General features: G+C 39.8%; 2 protein-coding genes across 8 annotated transcripts in view; one reads left to right on the top strand and one right to left on the bottom strand.

Annotated features, from left to right (window-relative positions):
* The window catches only part of ACBD5 (acyl-CoA binding domain containing 5), a gene marked incomplete at its 3' end in the record, with an annotated part of 34548 nt that extends 28643 nt beyond the window's left edge, over nt 1-5905 (bottom strand). For 3 of the 7 annotated variants that reach the window (XM_081228717.1, XM_081228716.1, XM_081228719.1), the window contains exons 1-3: nt 4695-5905; nt 4338-4506; nt 925-1045 (exon numbers count right to left, since the gene is read on the bottom strand). In XM_081228717.1, the coding sequence (XP_081084843.1) occupies nt 925-1045; nt 4338-4506; nt 4695-4709 (305 nt within the window). In that variant the 5' untranslated portion in view covers nt 4710-5905. Of the gene's footprint in view, nt 1-924; nt 1046-4337; nt 4593-4694 lie in introns of those variants that run through there. The other 4 variants (XM_081228715.1, XM_081228721.1, XM_081228720.1 and 1 more) reach the window with 4 other exon arrangements.
* Nucleotides 5906-6093: 188 nt separating this feature from the next.
* Nucleotides 6094-21430, top strand: part of ABI1 (abl interactor 1) — a 120148-nt gene continuing 104811 nt past the window's right edge. The window contains exon 1 of the mRNA XM_081228726.1: nt 6094-6214. The gene's annotated coding sequence lies outside the window, so the exon portion shown is untranslated. The remainder of the gene's footprint in view (nt 6215-21430) is intronic.

Below are 21430 nucleotides of genomic sequence, written 5' to 3'. Positions count from 1 at the left end.
TGTTAGTCAACTGGAAACATGGCAGAGGTATTTTGTGATTCTATTAAATATAGTAAAACTGAAATTTCTATTCAAGTACAGTGGGATAAGAGTGACAGCTTAGAGAAAAAGTAAGGCAGAACCTGAGTCATGCTTCTAGTTATTTATTATCTCAATGGCTCAAAGCAAACAAGGTCACCTGACAAGCAAGAGGTCACTCCTCTTCTTGGCAGGTAAAAGAGGCAGGAGAGTCTGTTGTTTCTTTAATGTAGTTTGGGACTTATTCTTGGCATAATAAAAAGAACAAACTCCATAAAGAAACACTAATTGAAAATGCTTTTATATCTTTGATAAATCTACCTCTTTTGGTTTTATTGTCTTCTTTTCTTCCCCAAGACCTTCCTATTTGTGTGAAATTTTGTTAAGAGCACACAGAGGGGGCTTCCCTGGTGGCACAGTGGTTAAGAATCCGCCTGCCAATGCAAGAGACACAGGTTCGAGCCCTGGTCCAGGAAGATCCCACATGCCGCGGAGCAACTAAGCCCGTGTGCCACAACTACTGAGCCTGCACTCTAGAGCCGACGAGCCACAACTACTGAGCCCGTATGCCACAACTACTGAAGCCCGCACGCCTAGAGCCCATGCTCCGCAACAAGAGAAGCCACCGCAATGAGAAGCCCGCGCACTGCAACAGAGAGTAGCCCCCACTCACTGCAACTAGAGAAAGCCCGTGTGTAACAATGAAGACCCAATGCAGCCAAAAATAAATTTATTTTTTTAAAAACCCTTTTTTAAAATAAAAAAAAGAGCACATAGAGGATAAAAATGTATCCAGTACCTAGAATACTTTGTGCACAGAATAATCCATAACCACAAAAGTAACAGTCATATGATAGTTATGTCATTAAACTCAAAATTTTTTCATAGCTCTCTACATAAAATTACCATTTGTATCTTCCAATAGGATCCCAGAATCCAGGCCTTGATAGTTTACAGGGTCCTTCAGTTGCCTGCTTATAAAAGCTATAGAACTTGAGCATCATTTCATTTGTTGGCTGGAATGAACCTATTGGAAACATACATTAAGTGAGATCACTTGGAGAACACAATTGATGAGCTAATGCTTAGCTTACTAACAGTGATTTTTAATATTTCATTAATAGTTCAGACAACTTATTCTTATTTTACAGAAACAAAAGTTATGGCTCAGTTTATTTCTTTGATTTGAAAAATCTCTGAGATTTTACACTTTAATAACAACGCCTAATATAGTTCAATAAATAAGAGAATAAACGAATAAACATGTTGTAGATGTAACCAAAATAACTGGCAAATGTCATTAAAAAAACATATAAATTAAAATATAGAATAACTATATCATGCAACTGTAACAAGGTATTTCTATTAAAAAATGGTGACAAACCACACTGACTAGCACAAACGAAAGTTATATGTATATTATTAATAAAACTGCAACAGTAAGAAATTCAACTTCTCTTGGCCAAATTTCCAATTTCTCAGGGGATTAGGAACTTTGGCTAAAGCCAACCAGTGTGTACTGTGGTAGAAAAAGAATTAATCCAAGATAAAATCGATTTCTCACTTCCTACCTCCATAGTTTTGGACATGCCAATTTTTTGAGGATCAGTCTTCACATATTTCTAGCTTATCAATAAACTTTTTTATGTTTAAAGTTTTCAAATTGTTTGAACAAGTGCTATAAGTTGCAATACTCTTAATGAGAGAGAAAAATTGGAATATAAATGTTTTATAATAACTAACTGGCTAAATAATTATGATATACATAAATTATGGGATTATTTATAACTACCACCCTTAAAAATTTTACTGTAGAAAAATATAAAAAATAGCATGAGAAAAGTTTCAAGATCTACTATAAAATGAGAGTTAAACAGCAGTTTAAAACAGCATATCCAGCGCAATCCATTTTTACAAAATAAGTACTTATATACTTAAAAAGCAGAGTAGAAGGAAACATGTCAAAATGTTAAAAGAGGATCGATATCGCTGTCACATATAGATTACTTCTAGTTTCTTTTTTGTTTATTTGCATTTGAGAAAAATTTACATTTATTGTGCATTACTTTTGTTCCAAAATTTATTATGAAAACAAAAATTTAAACTGTAAAAAGATGTTTTTAAAACTTCATAGATTGCATAATAATCTGATAACATGCAGTAATCAAAAGCTAGTAGTTTATAAACATTGTGAAAATTACAACACAGACAAGCTGAGAGCTGGTGTTTCAGGTTTGGCCAAGAGTGATTAATTAATTCCAAAATCACAATAATAAATTATCTACACAATATATGCTCATTTAGGAGTATCCATTAGATACAGTGTTTCAATGATATAGTCTTTATATAGCAGAGGGGAAAAAATGGAGAAACTATAGTTAAAAATGGTTACCTATTTAAATGAAAACATCAAAAGCCTCATCTCATAATATCTTCAGTAAGTCAATCAACTGAGATTTAAAAGTTTATTGGTTAAGGTGAGTAACATATACATTAGGTTAGAGCAAAAACTAATAACATATATTGAATATATTCTGTGTATAAGACACTAGATAAAGTATAGTCTCGTCCTCAAGGTGCTCACACACAACATCTTACAGAAAAACCTGAACAAAATTTTGGCCAACCCAATGCATTTGATATGTATGTTTTTAAAACATTCTATAGGAAAATAAATTTCTAAAGGTCAAGGGCATACCAAACATAGGTGCTATAGGATTCATTATAACTTTATGCCATAGATAAAGATTAAGCAACAAGCAACAAAAAAACTATAAGAATATTTGCAAAATAATCCAGGACAGATGACACAACTTAAAAGTTTTACTATAAAACTATTTAATGATTCATTATAACAATACTTCTGCTTCAATTATTATCAATTTAGTTTCAGGAGATAATAGTACAGTACTGAACATTGCCCTACCCAGCTGCCCTTTGGCAGAGGTTCTTAACTGGCAATACCTTCTTAAATGTTATATAAACACAAACTGTATTTACACTTATATGGGTTTCCTAATAAGTGATATATGGTGTCAGCAAAGATAGCAAACTATCATCAAGTCTAGCTCTATCAATTTTCAAAAAATATAAAAACGTGTGGTTTAGAAGTAAGGATGAAGGTACCATTTAAACAAAACTCTTAGAATCATGCCTTCCTGTAAACTCTCTTCATCAGACATTTAAAAAATCAATACCTAAATAAGTTCCTATGTTATTTCTCTACACTTTGTTTATTCACTCTTTTCTTTCAATCCCTCATATGTCCTCCTCCAATTTGGTGTTTGAGATTACAAAAGGAAAGCTATTTTGTATATATTTGTTTTCAAAACCTTTTGTATCTACACTTACTGAATGTTTGTTAATGGTATTGAACATTCATTACTTAGCCAAATGATAATTAATGAAAATAGGGAACATGACATTAAATACTACAGTAATATATGTGTTATATTCAGTTTTACACTCTGGCACAATGATAGTAGTTAAAAGTATCATTAAAAAAATACACATTTATTGTGGAAAAATACACGTTTATTGCAGAAGGATATGAAGTGAAAAGTCAAATTCCCCCTTTCCAAGCCTCTCCACCGAAAAAAAAATTTGAATAACGGCCTTAAACTTCCCAACATTTGTCAAAGACATAAAATTAAAAATTCAAAAAGCTCTGCAAAACCCCAAACAGCATTAATATGAAGAAAACCATACCAAGACAGATCATAATCAAACTGCTCAAAACCAACGATAAAGAGAAAAATCTTGACAGAAGCCAGAGAAACGACAGGTTAAATATGAAAGAAAAGCTCCAATGACTTTTCACCCAAGTTTCAAAGGTCCCATATGAGTATGAAAAAGAGAACACTAGGACCATAGAACAGGGTTTTTTTTTAAGTAGTAAATATATATATACTTTTTAAACAAGAGAAATCGTTTTACAAATGAATATAGTTGTTCTTTCCTTTCTTTCCCTTCACATCAAAAGTTTTCAAAAAGTAGACTTTATGAGTATGCGGCCCTAGGCATCCCCATCCCAGATTTTTGAAAAAACATACCCAAATCCGCAGTCATTAAGGGTCTTTTCGACAACAATATAAACTGCTTAAAATATGGATAATATATTTGTCTCAGGCGTGAAAGATCAGCAGGCAATTAATTCCCATCCGACACCTCCCCTTCAATTACATGCCCTTTCAACGCAAAAAAAGTAGGTTAAATAAGCAAGACTAGAAGCAGAAAGAAGGCTAAAGGAGGTGAGATTCAGAAGCTGGGGCCTCAAGCCTCTGCAGAAGGCTTGTCCAGCCGGGCCTAAGTGCACGTACCGTTTTTCGGCAAACTCTGGATCACCTTCACCGCCGCCTCAAACCGGGTTTCATGCACGGATCTCGTGTCCGCCATCTCCAGCCTCCAGCGCCGGCCCCGGTCCCAAGGTCTGTCGGCTGGAATCAGGCAGCAGCAGCAGCACCAGCTTTCCCAAGAGCCTGCATGAAACTGGAACATGGGGCGCAGCCGCGGATCAACATGCCCAAAGGGAGGAGGACCCGGAGCGCAGCTGGTCAGTTCCCCGAGGCCCTGCCCTATCCAGGCCACACAGTCTGAGATGGCCCGGCTCCTTCCTCCTCCCCGGGGCGTGACCTAGGCTGGGGAGGCCGGGCCGCCCAGACAGAAAAACAACTCACCGAGAGGAAGAGCATCTCTAGCAGAAGGCGGAGGGGCCCCGGGCACTGGTGGTCGCTGTGCCGCTGACCCACCGGCAGGGCCCTGGAGGAGCGGCCACACCCCCCATCCCGGCGAGGCCCGTCTGTCCGTCCGCGCCCTCCCTGCAGCCCCGCCCCAGAGTCTTGGGGGGACCCACTCGCTACAGCCACCGTCGCCGCGCAGCAAACTCCACCCACCCGCCCAGCAGCCTTGGCGATGACGCGCGCCGCCTGTCTGTCCCTGGAAAAGGGCCGGAGAAAGCGGAAAAGAAGAGCAGCGAGATGGATCGGCAGAGGGCCCCGGGCTCGCTGTTTGAACAGGCCCGACCGATGTGTCGGCACCAGGGCAGCCGAGGCGGGGTGGCAGCACGTGTGGGCACCGCTGGGCAAAAAAAATGACTGTGGTCCCCAGCGCCTGTCCTCTCTTAGGTTAAGGTTTGAGAAAGGTGATGGGACTTTAGCAAAGCGCTTTAGATCCAGGGGGGCCTGGTGCGAACCTTAAGTTCTGCCATTTAAGTTCTGCGACCGAGGGCAAGTTACTTAGCCTCTCCAGCGGCAATCTTCCTAACACCCGAAAGGGTACGTGAAAGGATTAGGGATGCTGGATGGAGGTGCTTAGCAGCGCTTGGCTCGCAGGTCTTTGACAGCTTTAGCCGCCCCGAGACAAGGACGTCCGAGCAACAACCAAAGAAGAGGGGAGGTTGCCTGCTACTTAGACTGGGCGGGGGGAGGGAGAGCACCTTCCCTTGCACCAACCCCGACTTCGAACCCCAGGGATCCGGGCTCCGTACAGCTCCAGCCTGAGCTAATGGGCGACAGGGCGTGGGGGAGGGGCGATCGAGGGACCAGTACGGGTCATCAACCCTAGAAAGAGGTACCCTGGGCCTTCACCTTTCTAGCACATCGCCCCGCGTCCTCAGGCATCTAGGAAGCGCCCCCAGGCCCAACGCGGGGGTACTGCTATAGGTTCTGGGGGTGGAGTTCTGCGGCCCGGAAATCCCAAAGTCGCCAGGTCCCTCTGTCAGTTCGGGATGGGTTAGGAGGGTGACTAGTCCAAATCTAGGCGCAGACTCTAAGTTACTCTTCCCTTGGAGCCGCAGTGCCGGCATTTACCTTGGTATTGCCGGGCTAGGCCTGTCCGATAAGGTCCCCGACGCCCGCCCCTCGCCCTGCCCCCGCGGGCTTGTGGGAAATGTAGTCCCCGCTCGGACGCTTCCGGACACCTCCCTCTGGCGGTGGGCGTTCCTCCCACCTGTTCCGGTTCGTTTTCTCTGTCCCGCAGATGCTGGAGCCATTGTGACGGAAATCCCGCCTTCCTGCTGCGTCGCACTTTGTGCTACTTCAAAACACCACATCCGCTTCCAGCCAAAGGGATGGACACTCAGTGGTACCTTTCAGAGGTATCCCGGTGGGACTGGACTGGAGTCGGAGAACTGGGGTCTTATTTCTTGCTCCTGATGCTTACTAACTTTGAGATCGTGTGCTGTTAGATTACCGTCCAGGTAATAGAAACTACGGCTTACTGAGTGCCTGATACTTGCCAAGCACATAACATGTATTCCAAAAACGCTGTAGGGTGTTTGTCAATGAGGAAATTGAACCATATTAACTCATTTGCCCAGGGTCAAGTAGCAGTAAGTACAGGAGCAAGTAGACAGAGCCAGGAGTCAGTCAATGCAAAAATCTCTTGCTTTATATCTTGGACTTTTTCCAGGACACCAGAGTGTAAGGAACTAACAGTGTCCAACTAGGGAGATTTTATGTGTTTAATATCTACCGTTTCCTCTACTCTTTCTATGCTCTTTTATTATATAACCTTTTCAGTTCCAGTCAGTCGTGCATACTTATAAGAGGGCTTGGGTATTCATTTCGTATCTAGGACTTCATTTCAGCAACTGTTCATTAAGCTTATGTAATAAGCGAATTTACAGTACATTGGTCTTTAAGTTATGAATAAGAATTTTTCTGCCAGTGATTTCTGTTGTATTTCCATTTGCTGGTACTGTGAATTTCCAATCAAGGAGAATAGCGTAAGGAGAAAAGAAATTGAGGTTATTCAGGTAAAGGTATTTAAAAAGTAGCCCCTTCTTGTAACTATGCTGGTTTAGATGTGGTACTTCCTACTGAAATGTAATGATGAATATGATGGATTGAATCAGTTCCTAAGGTGCCTTCCAATTATGTAATCCTGTAATTCTACCTAAAATATATCTCATGGAACACTAATGCCTTTTAGTACTTTCAGTACAGTGCCTAATATGAAGCATTTATTTTAAATTGAGATATATTGACATAGAACAATATATTAGTTTCAGGTGTACAACATAATGATTCAATATTTGTATACATTATGAAATGATCACTGCAGTAAATAAAGCATTCTTTTTTTTTTTTTTTTTTTGCGGTACGCGGGCCTCTCTGTCGTGGCCTCTCCCGTTGTGGAGCACAGGCTCCGGACGCGCAGGCTCAGCGGCCATGGCTCGTGGGCCCAGCCGCTCCGCGGCACGTGGGATCCTCCTGGACCGGGGCACGAACCCGTGTCCCCTGCATTGGCAGGCGGACTCTCAACCACTGCGCCACCAGGGAAGCCCGGAAGCCCACAATAAAGCATTCTTGATCATGTGTTTCTACAGATACTTTAATTAAGAATGGGTCCACTTCTTACACATGACCACAAGAAAGGTAAAATAGTACGTTTAAGGGTTTTAAGAATCATAAAGGAATAAATATTAAAATAAAAAGGATTCTTTTAGATGCTCCTTCCTTTGCAAACATTTTAAAAGTCCTGCTATGTCTCATGTAATGTAATTGACACTGAAGTTAAAAGCCTTTCAGGGAACTCAGTCTAGTGTGGGAAACAGACATGTAATGTAATAATTACACCACAATGCAGAAGTGTTAAAACTGAAAGATATAAAAAACACTATATTATGTGTACCAAAAGTCAACTACAAAAGTGTTCATAATAGCACTGTTTGCTAACAGCCCAAACCTGGAAGCAACTCAGTGACCATCAACAGTGGAATAAGTAAATATGGACCACTGAAGAGCAATGAGAGCAAATGAACTACATCTGTTCAGCATCTTCTGTGAATCTCAGAGGCACAAGGAAAAAGAATCTAGATTCAAAAGAGACCGTATTGTATGATTCTGTCTACATAAGTTTCAAACAGGCAAAACCAACTTATGTTCAAATTCAGGCTGGAGGTATAGTGTCTGGAAATGGGAAGAGGGAACTTTGAGGTTCTAGTATTGTTCTATTTCTTGAGTTAGGTGCTTTTCACAGGGGTACAGGGGTATGTTCACTTTGTGTAACTACTGAAATGCATAACTAAGATTTGTTTATTTTTCTTTGTATATGTTATCCTTCAATTAAAACTTTCATTTAAAAAATTTAAGTGCCATGGGAACAAGAGAAAGATTAAATCTATGTGACAGATGAGGGGGATGTCACAGAGGAAGCAACTTTTTAGCTGGTTCTTCTGGAATGGGGAGAGAGTCATTCTAGGTAGAGGTAGAAAAGCTAAAACAAGTGATCATTTTGTAATGTATAGAAATATCGTTATCACTATGTTGTGCACCAGGAACTAACATAGTGTTGTAGGTCAATTATACTTAGAAAGAAAAACAAACTCATAGAAAAAGAGACCAGATTTGCAGTTACCAGAGGTGGGAAGTGGAGGGAGGAGGAATTGGATGAAGATGGTCAAAAGATACAAACTTCCAGTTATACAATAAATACTAGAGATGTAATATACAACATGATTAATACAGTTAACACTGCTGTATGATATATATGAAAGTTGTTAGAGTAAATCCTAAGAGTTCTCATCACAGGTAAAAAAATACTTTTTTCTTTTTTGTTTATTAAACTTCCTGTGATAGTCATTTCAAGATGTATGTTAAGTCAAATCATTATGCTGTACACCTTAAACTTATACAGTGCTGTATTTCAATTATATCTCAGTAAAACTGGAAGAAAAAAAAGCTAAAACAGTACACCATATGTGATTGGCAGCAAGTTTGTTCACATGATGGCAGCATTGTTATGAGGGAAGGTGGGTCAAAGGACTGGATGAAAGGTCAAAGCACTGATTGAGGCCGACTTGAAGGTCATATATGCCATGCAAAGGAGTTTGTACTTTGTTATGAATCCATGAAGACTATTTTTGTATCAGCTACAGTTTGGTTAGGAAAGCAGAACTACTATGATTGATACGGTATAAGAGATTTTTTTGGGGGGGGGATTTATTTTTGGCTGCGTTGGGTCTTCGTTGCTGCGCACGGGCTTTCTCTAGTTGTGGCAAGGGGGGCTACTTTTCGTTGCAGTGCACAGGGCTCTCATTGCAGTGGCCTCTCTCATTGCAGAGCATGGGCTCTAGGTGCGCAGGCTTCAGTAGTCGTGGTACGTGAGCTCAGTAATTGTGGCCCTCAGGCTCTAGAGCACAGGCTCAGTAGTTGTGGCTCACGGGCTTAGTTGCTCTGCGGCATGTGGGATATTCCCGGACCAGGGATCGAACCCATGTCCGCTGCATTGGCAGGTGGGTTCTTAACCACTGCGTCACCAGGGAAGTCCCTCAACACGTATGTTGAGTGATAGTCTCTATATCCAACTCCCTTCTCCCTTGTCTCTATGGAGGTTATAAAAAGCTAAGAACTCAATTTCCTAGACTCTCCTACAGCTAAAGGTAGCCATGTGTCACTGTTCTGGTCTGTGAGTATAATGGCAGTTGCTGGATAGTGCTTCTGTGAAGGAGTTTTTACAGGTAAAGATTTAGTTGGCTTGCCTCTTTGCCTTTTACCCTCATCCTTCTTCGTAATGAAAAGTTGTTGAAATGGATAGAGGCATAGCAGCTATCTTACCCCATATATAACAAGAGTCAATGTACCAAGGAGAAGAGCCTGAGTCCTTGATGACATCATGAATACCAGCACCAGCCTTGTTTGGTCTATTTGTCCTTCCAAATTCCCTGAATATAAAAATATAAACATCAGAAAGCTGTTTGCAATAGTAAACAGCTTGAAACAACCAAAATACCTTCAAATGGAGAATGCATAATAAAGTGTGGAACATTTAAACAATGAGATACTTACACAGTGATGAAAAAGGAATGGACCATTCGACTGTGAATCACAAGAATATAATGTTAAGTGGAAAAAAATTTGTAGAATATATAAAACACAAAAAACAGAATTATAAATTATACAAACGTAATGTGTAAAATATTTTTCAATAGAAAGATAAACACTAAATTCATGCTAGTGATTGCCTTGGTGGGTGGAGGGACTGGTTATGGCGCACAGAGGGTCTACATTTTTTTCTTCTTTTTTTGCGGTACGTGGGCCTCTCACTGTTGTGGCCTCTCCCGTTGCGGAGCACAGGCTCTGGACGCTCAGGCTCAGCGGCCATGGCTCACGGGCCCAGCCGCTCCGCGGCACGTGGGATCTTCCCGGACCAGGGCACGAACCTGTGTCCCCTGCATCGGCAGGCAGACTCCCAACCACTGTGCCACCAGGGAAGCCCCGAGGGTCTACATTTTTATCTGAATATTTTATTTCCCTGAAAAAAGCAAATATGAGAAGTGTAACAAATTTATTTTGTAGAATTGTACCCAATTGCCCCACATTGCTTATTGAATAATTCATCTCTTCCCCCCGATTTGAAATGCCCCCTTTAAAAATACTAGTTCCCACAACCCAGCAGCAACAACAAAAAACAGATTTTAAAACGTACAAAGGACTTGAATAGACATTTTTCCAAAGAAGATATGCAGGTGGCCAATGAACAGATGAAATGATGCTCAGCATCACTAATCAATTGGGGAATGCAAATCAAAACCACAATGAGATACCACGTCACATCACATTAGGATAGCTATTATCAAAAAAATGGAAGATAGCAGTACTGGTGAGGATGTGGAGAAATCGGAACCGTTGTGTATTGCTGGTGGAAATGTAAGATAGTGCACCTGCTCTGGAAAACAGTATGGCAGTTCCTGACAAAATTACATATAGAATTATCAGGGAATTCCCTGGCGGTCCAGTGGTTAGGATGCTGCACTTTCACTGCCAAGGGCCCGGGTTCAGTCCCTGGTCAGGGAACTAATATCCTGCAAGCCCTGCAGTGTGGCCAAAAAAAAAAAAAGAGAGATTAGAATTATCATATGACCCAGCAATTTCACTTCTGGACATGTATTTGAAAGCAGAAACTCAGACACATGTTTGTACAGTCATGTTCATAACAGCACTAGTGACAATACCCAAATGGTGGACCCCATTGTCCATGAACAGATGAGTAGATAAACAAGATGTGGAACATACATACGATGGAATATGATTCGGCCTTAAAAAAATGAAGGAAATTCTGACGCATGCTACATGGATAAACCTTGAAGATATTACGCTAAGCCAGATAAGCCAGTCGCAGAAGGACAAATGTACTTCCACGAGGTACCTAGAGTAGTCAAATTCATATAGACAGAAAGTAGACTGCTGGTTGACAGGGGCTGGGTGGAGGGGTGAATGGAGAGTTATTATTTAATGGGTATAAAATTTCACTTTGGGAAGATGAAAAGTTCTGGAGATGGACAATGGTGATGGTTGTACAACATTGTGGATATACTCAACAGTACTGAACTGTACACTTAAAAATAAAGCAGTAAATTTTATGTTATACATATATTGTCACAATAAAAACTCAACTTTATAAATTATATGCCCTTGGAAAATGTGGAAATGGTGGGAAAATGGAGAAATCCTACTTCACAGAACTTAATTTTGCAATGCAAATCTTTTTTTTTTTTTTATAATTCAGGCCTTTGTGTTTATTTCAGCAAAGCCAAATCCAGTAAACTGTTTTCATCCAGGATTAATCAGAATTAAAAGGTTGGACTGTTCTCCTTCAGAATAGGCCAGTGTGTTTCAGACAGGTAAATGGATTTGCCTTAAACAAGCAAACGAATGAACAAACTAGTTCCTATTATATTTGGGGGCTTCTTTCTGGAATTTCTATTCTTTTTCTTTTGTCTCTTTATTCATGTGCCATTACAAAACCGTTTAAGTTATAGTAACATTTAAATATGTTTTGATTTATTTTGTTTTTGGCTGTGCTGAGCGGCTTGTGGGATCTTAGTTCCTCCGACCAGGGATTGAACCCAGGCCACAGAAGTGAAAGCGCCGAGTCCTAACGATTGTACTGCCAGGGAACTCCCTTAAATATGTTTTGATAACATATAGGGCTATATTTTCTTATGTAAAATAAAAACTCTTCACTGCAGTTTTGTGGTGATAAAGTTTGAAAAAAATTTAAATGTCCTTCCACATGGAACTGAGTGAATAATTATGACCCATCCAATCGGTAAAATACCATAAAGAATAACGGGGCAGTTTTAACGTATGATATGGAATGATCTCTGAGATATGGTTAAATGAACAAAAAAGAAAGGAGGCAGAACACTATGTACGATTTAGGTAAAATTTTTTGTTTTTATGGGCATAGAAGAGCTACAAGGCCTATAAGAAATTAGTAACATTTGTTGCCTCTGGGGTTGGTTACTAGGAATCAGGTGTGATTCTCAATGCATACTTTTTTGAGCTTTTTGAATATTAAACCATCTGAATGTCTTACAAATTAAACTAAATAAATAAAATCTGAAAAAAAAAGATACTGTTTGCTCAAAACACTTATAGGACTATTAGGATTACATTCCTATTTACCCTGCTCCTTGGGTTGATATCAAAGTGTTGCTCTTATATGGACATCTCCATCGACTTGATCTGGTGGTCCAAGCATTTTACAAACTTTTCAGACTAGGTTTCCAAATAAGAAATGTGTTTTCCATCACCACGGAATACTCTTATACATATATCATTTAAAACAAAATTTTCATTAAATAATACTTGTGTTATATACTCTAAAATTGTCTTCTCTTTTTTATTTTTAAAAATCCTGGGGGCTTCCCTGGTGGCACAGTGGTTGGGAGTCTGCCTGCCAATGCAGGGGACGCGGGTTCGAGCCCTGGTCTGGGGGGATCCCGCGTGCCGCGGAGCGGCTGGCCCCGTGAGCCACAAGTGCTGAGCCTGCGCGTCTGGAGCCTGTGCTCCGCAACGAGAGGCCGCGATGGTGAGAGGCCCGCGCACCGCGGTGAGGAGTGGCCCCCACTTGCCGCAACTAGAGAAACGAAGAGCCAACACAGCCATAAATAAATGAATAAATAAATAAATAAATAAATAATTTAAAAAAAAAAATCCTGGTCATGATCCATTTTATTGATGTTATGATCATAGTTAGAGATATTAACTAATTTTCTAATGAAAAACACTGGTGTTCTTTAAAATTATATGATTATAATTGAATTCTTGCAAACATTTTTGAAGTATTCCTTATTGATTCTCTATGAAAATGAAAAAGCGTGTAATACTGGTCAGTGGTGGAATAGTTGAGTCTAAAATTCTTCTGCATCATGTGTAGAGTATTGGCCTAAGATATCCACACTTGCAATTTGCCAAAATAAAACAACATACAATCTAGAGGCAAAACATAGCAAATTTATGCCTTTATTATTTTATGGGATTCATATCTGTCAAGATAACAAATTAAACACACTAACAGAGATTGAGTCTTATTCTTTTTTTAAAAATTTGAATATTTATTTATTTATTTATTTGGCTGCGTTGGGTCTTCGTTGCCGTGTGCCGTCTTTCTCTAGTTGTGGTGAGCGGGGGCTCCTCTTCGTTGTGGTGTGCGGGCTTCTCTGGTTGCACGGGCTCTAGGCGCACAGGCTTCAGTAGTTGCAGCACGTGGGCTCAGTAGTTACGGCATGTGGGCTCTAGAGAGCAGGCTCAGTAGTTGTAGGACACTTAGTTGACCCGCGGCATGTGGGATCTTCCCGGACCAGGGCTCGAACCCATGTCCCCTGCATTGGCAGGTGGATTCTTAATCACTGGACTACTGGGGAAGTCCTTGAGTCTTATTCTTGAGTTCACATCAGCTGTACTGGACTCTTTAAATTGTTTTGGTAGTAGAAAGTCTTCGGTGGACAGTTTATTTAATCTCAGCTTATAAGAACACAACTGTCCATAAAGGAGTTTAACTGCACTCAGTCTAAAAAGGCTTGGATTCCACCATTGACAGCTGGTGCTAAGGAAAGCCAGAGATAAGTCATTGAAACAAGTGAGTCAGAAATTTTATATATCCCTTCCCCTCAATCCCGTTGGTAACGAGCTTCATCTTGCAGCCACATCTAGCCTCTTAGGAAAGCTGAGAAGTGTAGTTTACTTGGATGACCTAGTGAACAGTAGGAAGGGAAGAACAGATTTGTGAGGGCAAACAACAACTTTGATCAGAAATGCTTATATTTATTGAACACATTTTTTTCTCTTTGTTTTTATGTTTTGCTTTTGAATGGCAAAATACCATAAGCAAAGACTAAAGTAATTGTAAAGTCATACAAGGTGTTGTAACCCATTTAATATCCTTAACATATGAGGAGAATCTACAAATCAATAAGAGAAAGTGAACAACTTAATACAAAAAGGTGCAGTGGACTTGAACGGGCAGTTTTTAAAAGTGGAAATCTGACTAATCAATAAAGAATAAACATACGAAGAGATACTCAAGCATACAGATTAAAATAATGAAATGCCATTCTCCATTCAGTATACTGGCCGAAAGTATAAACACCAAAAATATTCACAGCAGGTAAGGATGCAACTAAAGGGACAGACTTGCTGACTGAGTATAAATGACTGAAGCTTTTTTTTTCTCTAATATTTGTTATTTCCTTCCTTCTTTACTTAGGATGATTTAGTTTACTCATCCTTTTCCAGTGTCTTAAAATGACAAGTTAGGTTACTGATGTGAGATCTTCCTTTGTTTCTTTTTTTTTCTTTTTTTTTTTTTTTTTTTGCGGTACGCGGGCCTCTCACCGCTGCGGCCTCTCCCGTTGCGGAGCACAGGCTCCGGACGCGCAGGCCCAGCGGCCATGGCCCACGGGCCCAGCCGCTCCGCGGCATGTGGGATCTTCCCGGACCAGGGCACGAACCCATGTCCCCTGCATCGGCAGGTGGACTCTCAACCACTGCGCCACCAGGGAAGCCCCACCCTTCTATTTTCTGTTGTTATCATTTTAACTGCTCTAAGCACCTCATATAAGGGGAATCACATAGTGTTTGTCTTTTTGTGACTGGCTTATTTCACTTAGCAAAATGTCCTCAAGGTTCATTCATGTTAGACTTCCCTGGCGGTCCCGTGGTTAAGACTCCACACGTCCACTGTAGGGGGCACAGGTTCGATCCCTGGTCGGGGAACTAAGAGCCCACATGCTGCGCAGCCAAAAAAAAAAAAAAAAAAAAGTTCATCTATATTGTAACATATCAGAGAATTTCCTTCCTTTTTAAGGCCGAAAATATACCATTGTAAGTATATACCACATTTTGCTTATCCTTTAATCCATTGATGGACACTTCCTTCCACATTTTAGCTATTTTTAATAATGCTCCTATGAACACGGGTATACAAATATCTTTGAGCTATTTGCCTTCAATTCTTTTGGGTGTATGCCTACAAGTGGGATTTCTGGATCGTATGATAATTCTATTTTTAATTTACTGAGGAATCTCCATGATTAGTACTAGTACTTATTTAGGACAGACTACATTTCTGTTTTTGAGTTCTATGAGTAAGTCTGAATTTTCGTAATGTAATCCTTTTTTTCTTTTTCTTTTTTCCCCCCCTTTTCCCTTTTTCTTTCTTACGGTATCTTGAGTTGTTTTCTGTAACTTCCAACTAAAGAAATACTAACTTTACATGAGTTGTCATTTGCCTTTAGACTTTTATTTATTTATTTATTTCAGCACGTGGGATCTTTCGTTGCAGCGAGTGGGCTTCTTTCTGGTTGTGGCTCCAGAGCGTGCAGGCTCAGTAGTTGTGGCACATGGGCTTAGTTGCCCCTCGGCATGTGGGATCTTAGTTCCCTGATCAGGGATCGAACCTGAGTTCCTTGCATTGGAAGGTGGATTCTTAACCACTGGACCGCCAGGGAAGTCCCTGTCTTTAGACTTTTTAAATGTCATTTTGTTCAGTTGTATTAGTCAGGGAAAGAGAAATTACTCTAGATATTTCCAACAATAAGGGATTGGTTAAAACCACTGGAAGGGTTGGAGGGATGAAGTTCAGGGAAGGGCCGTTGCTAGTACCCAGTTCGCCACTAGGTTCAAAGAAAGTGACCCTTGTTATTGCTGGCGAGGTCAGCTGCTCTGATTGTCGCAGACATGTGCAGCATCCTCCTGAAGTTGAGAGAGGGAAGTGGAGGAGGTTGTGTTGGTTCAGCAGCTTCCAAAATTAACAAGCGATTAATTCAGTCAAATCATGCTGGAAATATTGCAGCTTCTGGAAAAGAAGAAAACACAACATGAGATTTCATTTAAAGGGTATATTTTTTCCCCAAGCACCCCAGGCGCCTTTCATTTTTAGCCATTGCTAATTTTTAATTATTTCATGATAACAGCTTGCTCCACACTAAATAACACTGGCTTGGCTTAATGTGTCCAAGAAAGATCTTTCTGTGTTAAAAGAATCAGGCCTGCCTGAAAACTGGCAGTTGGGCTTGACCTCCTACAAATGTCATGACTCTGCATAAAAAGACACCCACCATAAACTATAATAAAATTTGGAGTGTTTACAGTTCATTTCATCCCCTGAAATCTTCTTGTCTTGCTAAACTGTTCAAACAGAGTGTCCTATTAACCCTCCTTCCTTTTCTGGGGATTCTTGGGTGGTACTGTTAATTTGAAAAGAAACAAGGCAAGGTAATAATTGAGGGTTGTAGAATCTTAGGATGTCAGTTAATTCCCTGCAATGGACTAAATTGTGTCCCCCTAAAATTCATAGGTTGAAGTCCTAACTTCAAGTACCTTAGACTGTGAATGTATTTGGAGGTAGGGCCTTTAAAGTGGTAGTTAAGGTTAAATGAGGTCACAGGGTCCTACCCTAATCCAATATGAGTGGTGTCCTTATCAAAAGATGAGGGTTAGGATACACGGAGAGACACCAGGGAAAAGGCCGCGTGCGAACAAAGTGAGAAGATGGCCATCTTCGAGTCAGGGAGAAAGGCCTCAGGAGAAACCTACTGACTCCTTGATCTTGGACTTGCAGCCTCCAGAACTGTGAGGCAATAAACTTAAGCTACATAATCTGTGGTTATTTTGTTGTGGTGGCCCGAGTAGACTAATACACTCCCCTCTCCTTTTTTTTTTTTTTTTGAGAACGTGATCATGTCACATAGTGTAGTGGATGGGGACCCTGGGGATGGAGAAGAGCCCTGGTTGCCGGACTCCTGGTTTCTGTCCACTGTGCCACATTGCTCCTCTACATTCTGGTTTGCTGACCACTAACTTCCAGTTTAGTATCCTGGGATGCAATATTGTGAATTAGCTTCCCAGGAGTCTGAGGTTCTCTAAGTATATGCAGTGTCGCTCCTTGTGTGTCAGATAACAAGATAGTCCAAATTATGATTTTGCCTGGCATGTCTCTTCATCCCTCTGAACTAAGTTCTTTATGGTCGTCAGCAATCTGCTATTTCAAAGTGGAATACATGAAATTTCAATTTCTCTCCAAGCACATGTGCAGAGTTTGCAGTTACAAACTGTTTTTCATGACCAAAATGATTAGCTTGACTAGACATCCATGAAATGAAACGTACAATGTCTGATTTTCAACTGGAGCCCAAGGAATCCATCAAATTTAATACTGTTATTCTTTATTCTGTTGAGATTTATTTGAAAAAAAAATAACCCCACAGAAAAATACTAAATCAGGGAGTTCCCTGGTGGTCCAGTGGTTAGGACTCCATGCTTTCACTGCTGAGGGCCCAAGTTTGATCCCTTGTTGGGAACCTAAGATCCTGCATGCTGCGTGGCGCAGCCTAAATAAATAAAGTAAAATATTAACATTAAAAAAATACTAAAGCATTAAATACTATAAAAGTGCACATGATGGGAGAGAAGTTGGACTCTCAAAAGTTAGCATCATGCTCATAATTTAGTGTCACAATGTGTACCTATAATACTTAATGTTAACTCTTGAGCATTTAGTCACCCTTACAACTGGGAGAGGCAAGCTGTCTTTTTGGATTGTATGACTTTTCATCATATATCAAAGGCAACAAAAATATGTAACTTTTTCCTGTTCTCTAATATTCGAAGCAAGGGATTTTTCTCCTGCCTGTACTTTCTGGGGTCATCTTCAGTTAGATGTAATTGAGTTACAATAAAACTCACAAATTTTAAATGTGCAATTCCATGAGGTTTGACAAATGTATATTTTCATGTAACCCCACTACAATTATGACGTAGAACATTTCCATCACCCTTAAAAGTTTACTTGTGTCTCTTTGGAGTCACTCCCCTATCCCTCTTCCGGCCTCTGGCAAAGTCTGATATGATTTCTATCACTGTAGTTGTTTTTTTGCATTTTCTAAAATTTCATATAAATGGAATCATACAGTATGTAGCCTTTTGTGTATATTCTTTCACTGAGCATAATGCTTTTGTGATTCATCCATGCTGTTGTGTGTATCAGTTTGTTCCTTTTTAGTGCTCAGTAGTACTCCATTATGTGGATATATTACAATCAGTTTATCTATATGGACATATGGTTCTCTTCAGGTTTTGGCTGTTTTGAACATTTGCTTATAAGTCTTCCTGTGGACATGTTTTCATTACCTGGGAGTGGAATTGCAGGATCATAAGATAAGTGTGTTTTACATTTATGAGAAACTACATAATTGTTTTCCAAAGTGGTCTTACCATTTTGCATTTTCACTAGTGCTGTATGAGAGCCACATTTGGTCCACATCCAAATTTTAGTCATCCTATTGGTTATGTAGTGGAATCTTATTGTGGTTTAAGTTTTCATTTACTTAATAACTAATGGCATTGTGCATCTTTTTGTGGGTTTTGTGTGTGTGTGTGTGTTGGGGGATTTGCCATTGTATGTCTTCTTTGGTGAAGTGTCTCTTCAAATCTTTTGGCCTGTAAAAAATTGGTTTGTTATCCTATTATTGAGTTGTAAGAGTTCTTTATATATTATGGATACAACTCCTTTATTAAATATTTGTTTTGCAAATATTTTCTTCCAGTCTGTGGTTTGCCTTTTCATTTTGTTTTATATATTTATTTATTTAATTATTATTGAGTTATAACTGACATATAACATTATATTAGTTAATTTAATTAGCCCCCGCTCACCACAACTAGAGAAAGCCCGCATGCAGCAACGAAGACCCAGTGCAGCCAAAAGTAAATAAATAAATATTTTTAAAAAACCAAAAAAAAAAAAAGAAAAATCCCAGATAGTTAATTTTTTAACTTGAAAAAAATTTATTCTGTTAATCCATAGGTAATCAAATTCACCAATGAATTTCATTTTTGTTTCTTTTATTCCACATTTTCTGTCTGCATTAAAATGTATATTTTTTAAATTTAAGGTTTCTGGGTGGTAAACTCTCCTCTATGTCTGAACCATGTCATCCTTGGAATGGTACTTAGCTGGGTTTAAATTCTAGGTTGAGAGTTATTTTCCCTCAGCAGTCTCAGGAAATAACTCCTTTATCTCTTGTATCTATTATTGTTGGTAAGAGCTCTGCTAATTATCATTCTTTTGTAGAAAAATCTGTCTGTTCTCTTTGGTAGTTTTTTAAGCTTTTTCATTCTATCTTCGATATTCTAACAACCATTTATTTTTATTAATCCAATTCAGTTACCTACGATGAACTATATCTAACTTTCTGTTTGGATGTTTTCATCTTCCACACTAGGTAAAGAATTACTGAATCACATTAATTTCATTTCAGGATTTTATAGACTTTGTTCTATTGTTTTTTGACATCTGTTGCAGAGGAAAAGGTTGGCTTGATATTTTTTCTGTTGATGGTAACCTACTGTTTCTTTAGAACATTCCTTTTTTTTTTTTTTTCGTTACTCAGGCCTGTCACTGTTGTGGCCTCTCCCGTTGCGGAGCACAGACTCCGGACGCGCAGGCTCAGCGGCCATGACTCACGGGCCTAGCCCCTCCGCGGCATGTGGGATCTTCCCGGACCGGGGGACGAACCCGTGTCCCCTGCATCGGCAGGCAGACTCTCAACCACTGAGCCACCAGGGAAGCCCCATTCCTTTATTTTTTATCCTTAAAGTTCAATAAATTTGCCAAGATGTATATGTTTTGTTTTTCATATTGTCTGTTGATTTTTCCTTTTTATAGGTGAGATTTTTTTTTTTTTTTTGCGGTACATGGGCCTCTCTCTGTTGTGGCCTCTCCCGTTTTGGAGCACAGGCTCCGGACGCGCAGGCTCAGCGGCCGTAGCTCATGGGCCCAGCCACTCCGCGGCATGTGGGATCTTCCCGGACCGGGACACGAACCGGCGTCCCCTGAATCGGCAGGCGGACTCTCAACCACTGCGCCACCAGGGAAGACCTAGGTGAGTTTTGTTGTTGTTGTTGTTTTTTGTTTTGTTTTGTTTTGGTTTTTGGGGGTTTTTTAGGTGAGATTTTTTAAAAAATATTTTTTCTTTATTCATTAAAAAAATGAGATATAATATACATACATTAAATTGTGTAAAGCACACTACTTTTAAGAGTACAGCTTGATGATTTTTTATTTACATATGCAACCCTGTAACCACGAACCAGTTGGTGAATAGACATAGAATATTCCTGGTACCCCAGAAGATTTCCTCATGTTCCTTTCCAATCTATCCCTTATAACAGTTAACTACGATTCTGAGTTTTGTCATCGTCCATGAGTTTAGCCTGTTTTCTGACTTCATAGAAATGAAATCATATAGGATACACTCTATGTCTGGTTAATTTCACTTGATAAAACTTTTCACCTCTGAGAGTGCATTTAGTGATGCATTCATCCATGTTGTGGTTATCAGTAGTGTGGTCCTTTTACTGCTGCATAGTTTTCCATTATATGAATATACCACCATTTAGCTCTCCTTTCCCTTGTTTGTAGGCTTTTGTGTTGTTTCCATTTTTTGCCTGTTATGAATAAAGTTGCTTTGAGCATTCTTGTACATATCCTTCTGTGGACATATATACTTATTTGCTTGAATAAATACCTAGGAGTGAATTGTTGGACCTTAAGGAGGTGTATATTTAGCTTTAACAGGTACTGCCAAACAGTTTTCCAAAGTGATTGTGCCCTTTTACACTTGTATACTCATGTATATACCCTCGTGTGTGTGTGTGTGAGTGTGTGCTAGATGCGATACATTATGCCAACACGAGGTACTATTGGTCTTTTTTTGAGGGGGAGGGGGGCTTCTTTCACTTAGCAAAATGCATCTGAGATTCATCTAAGACTTTGTGTGTATATATAGTTCATTACATGTTATTGCTGAATAGTGGTCTATTGTTTGGATGTACCAGTTTGTTCAGTAACTGGCTGAAGGACATTTGAGTTGTTACCAGCTTTTAATGTTTTTACTGTGAACACTCACATGGTTTTTGTGTGAACATTAGTGTTTGTTTCTCTTGGGTAAATATCTAGGATTAGGATTGCTAGGTTATTATTATTATTATTTTTGTTTTGTTTTTTGGCCTCGAGACATGTGGAATCTTAGTTCCCCGACCAGGGATCGAACCCTCACCCCCTGCATTGGAAGGTGAAGTCTTAACCACTGGACCACAAGGGAAGTCCCTGCTAGCTTATTTAT

This window comes from Mesoplodon bidens (genome assembly GCF_964165515.1).
Source record: "Mesoplodon bidens genome assembly, chromosome: 3".
NCBI lineage: Eukaryota > Metazoa > Chordata > Mammalia > Artiodactyla > Ziphiidae > Mesoplodon > Mesoplodon bidens.
Note: the sequence above shows the minus strand (reverse complement) of the source record. Positions and strands in the feature narration are given on the sequence as shown.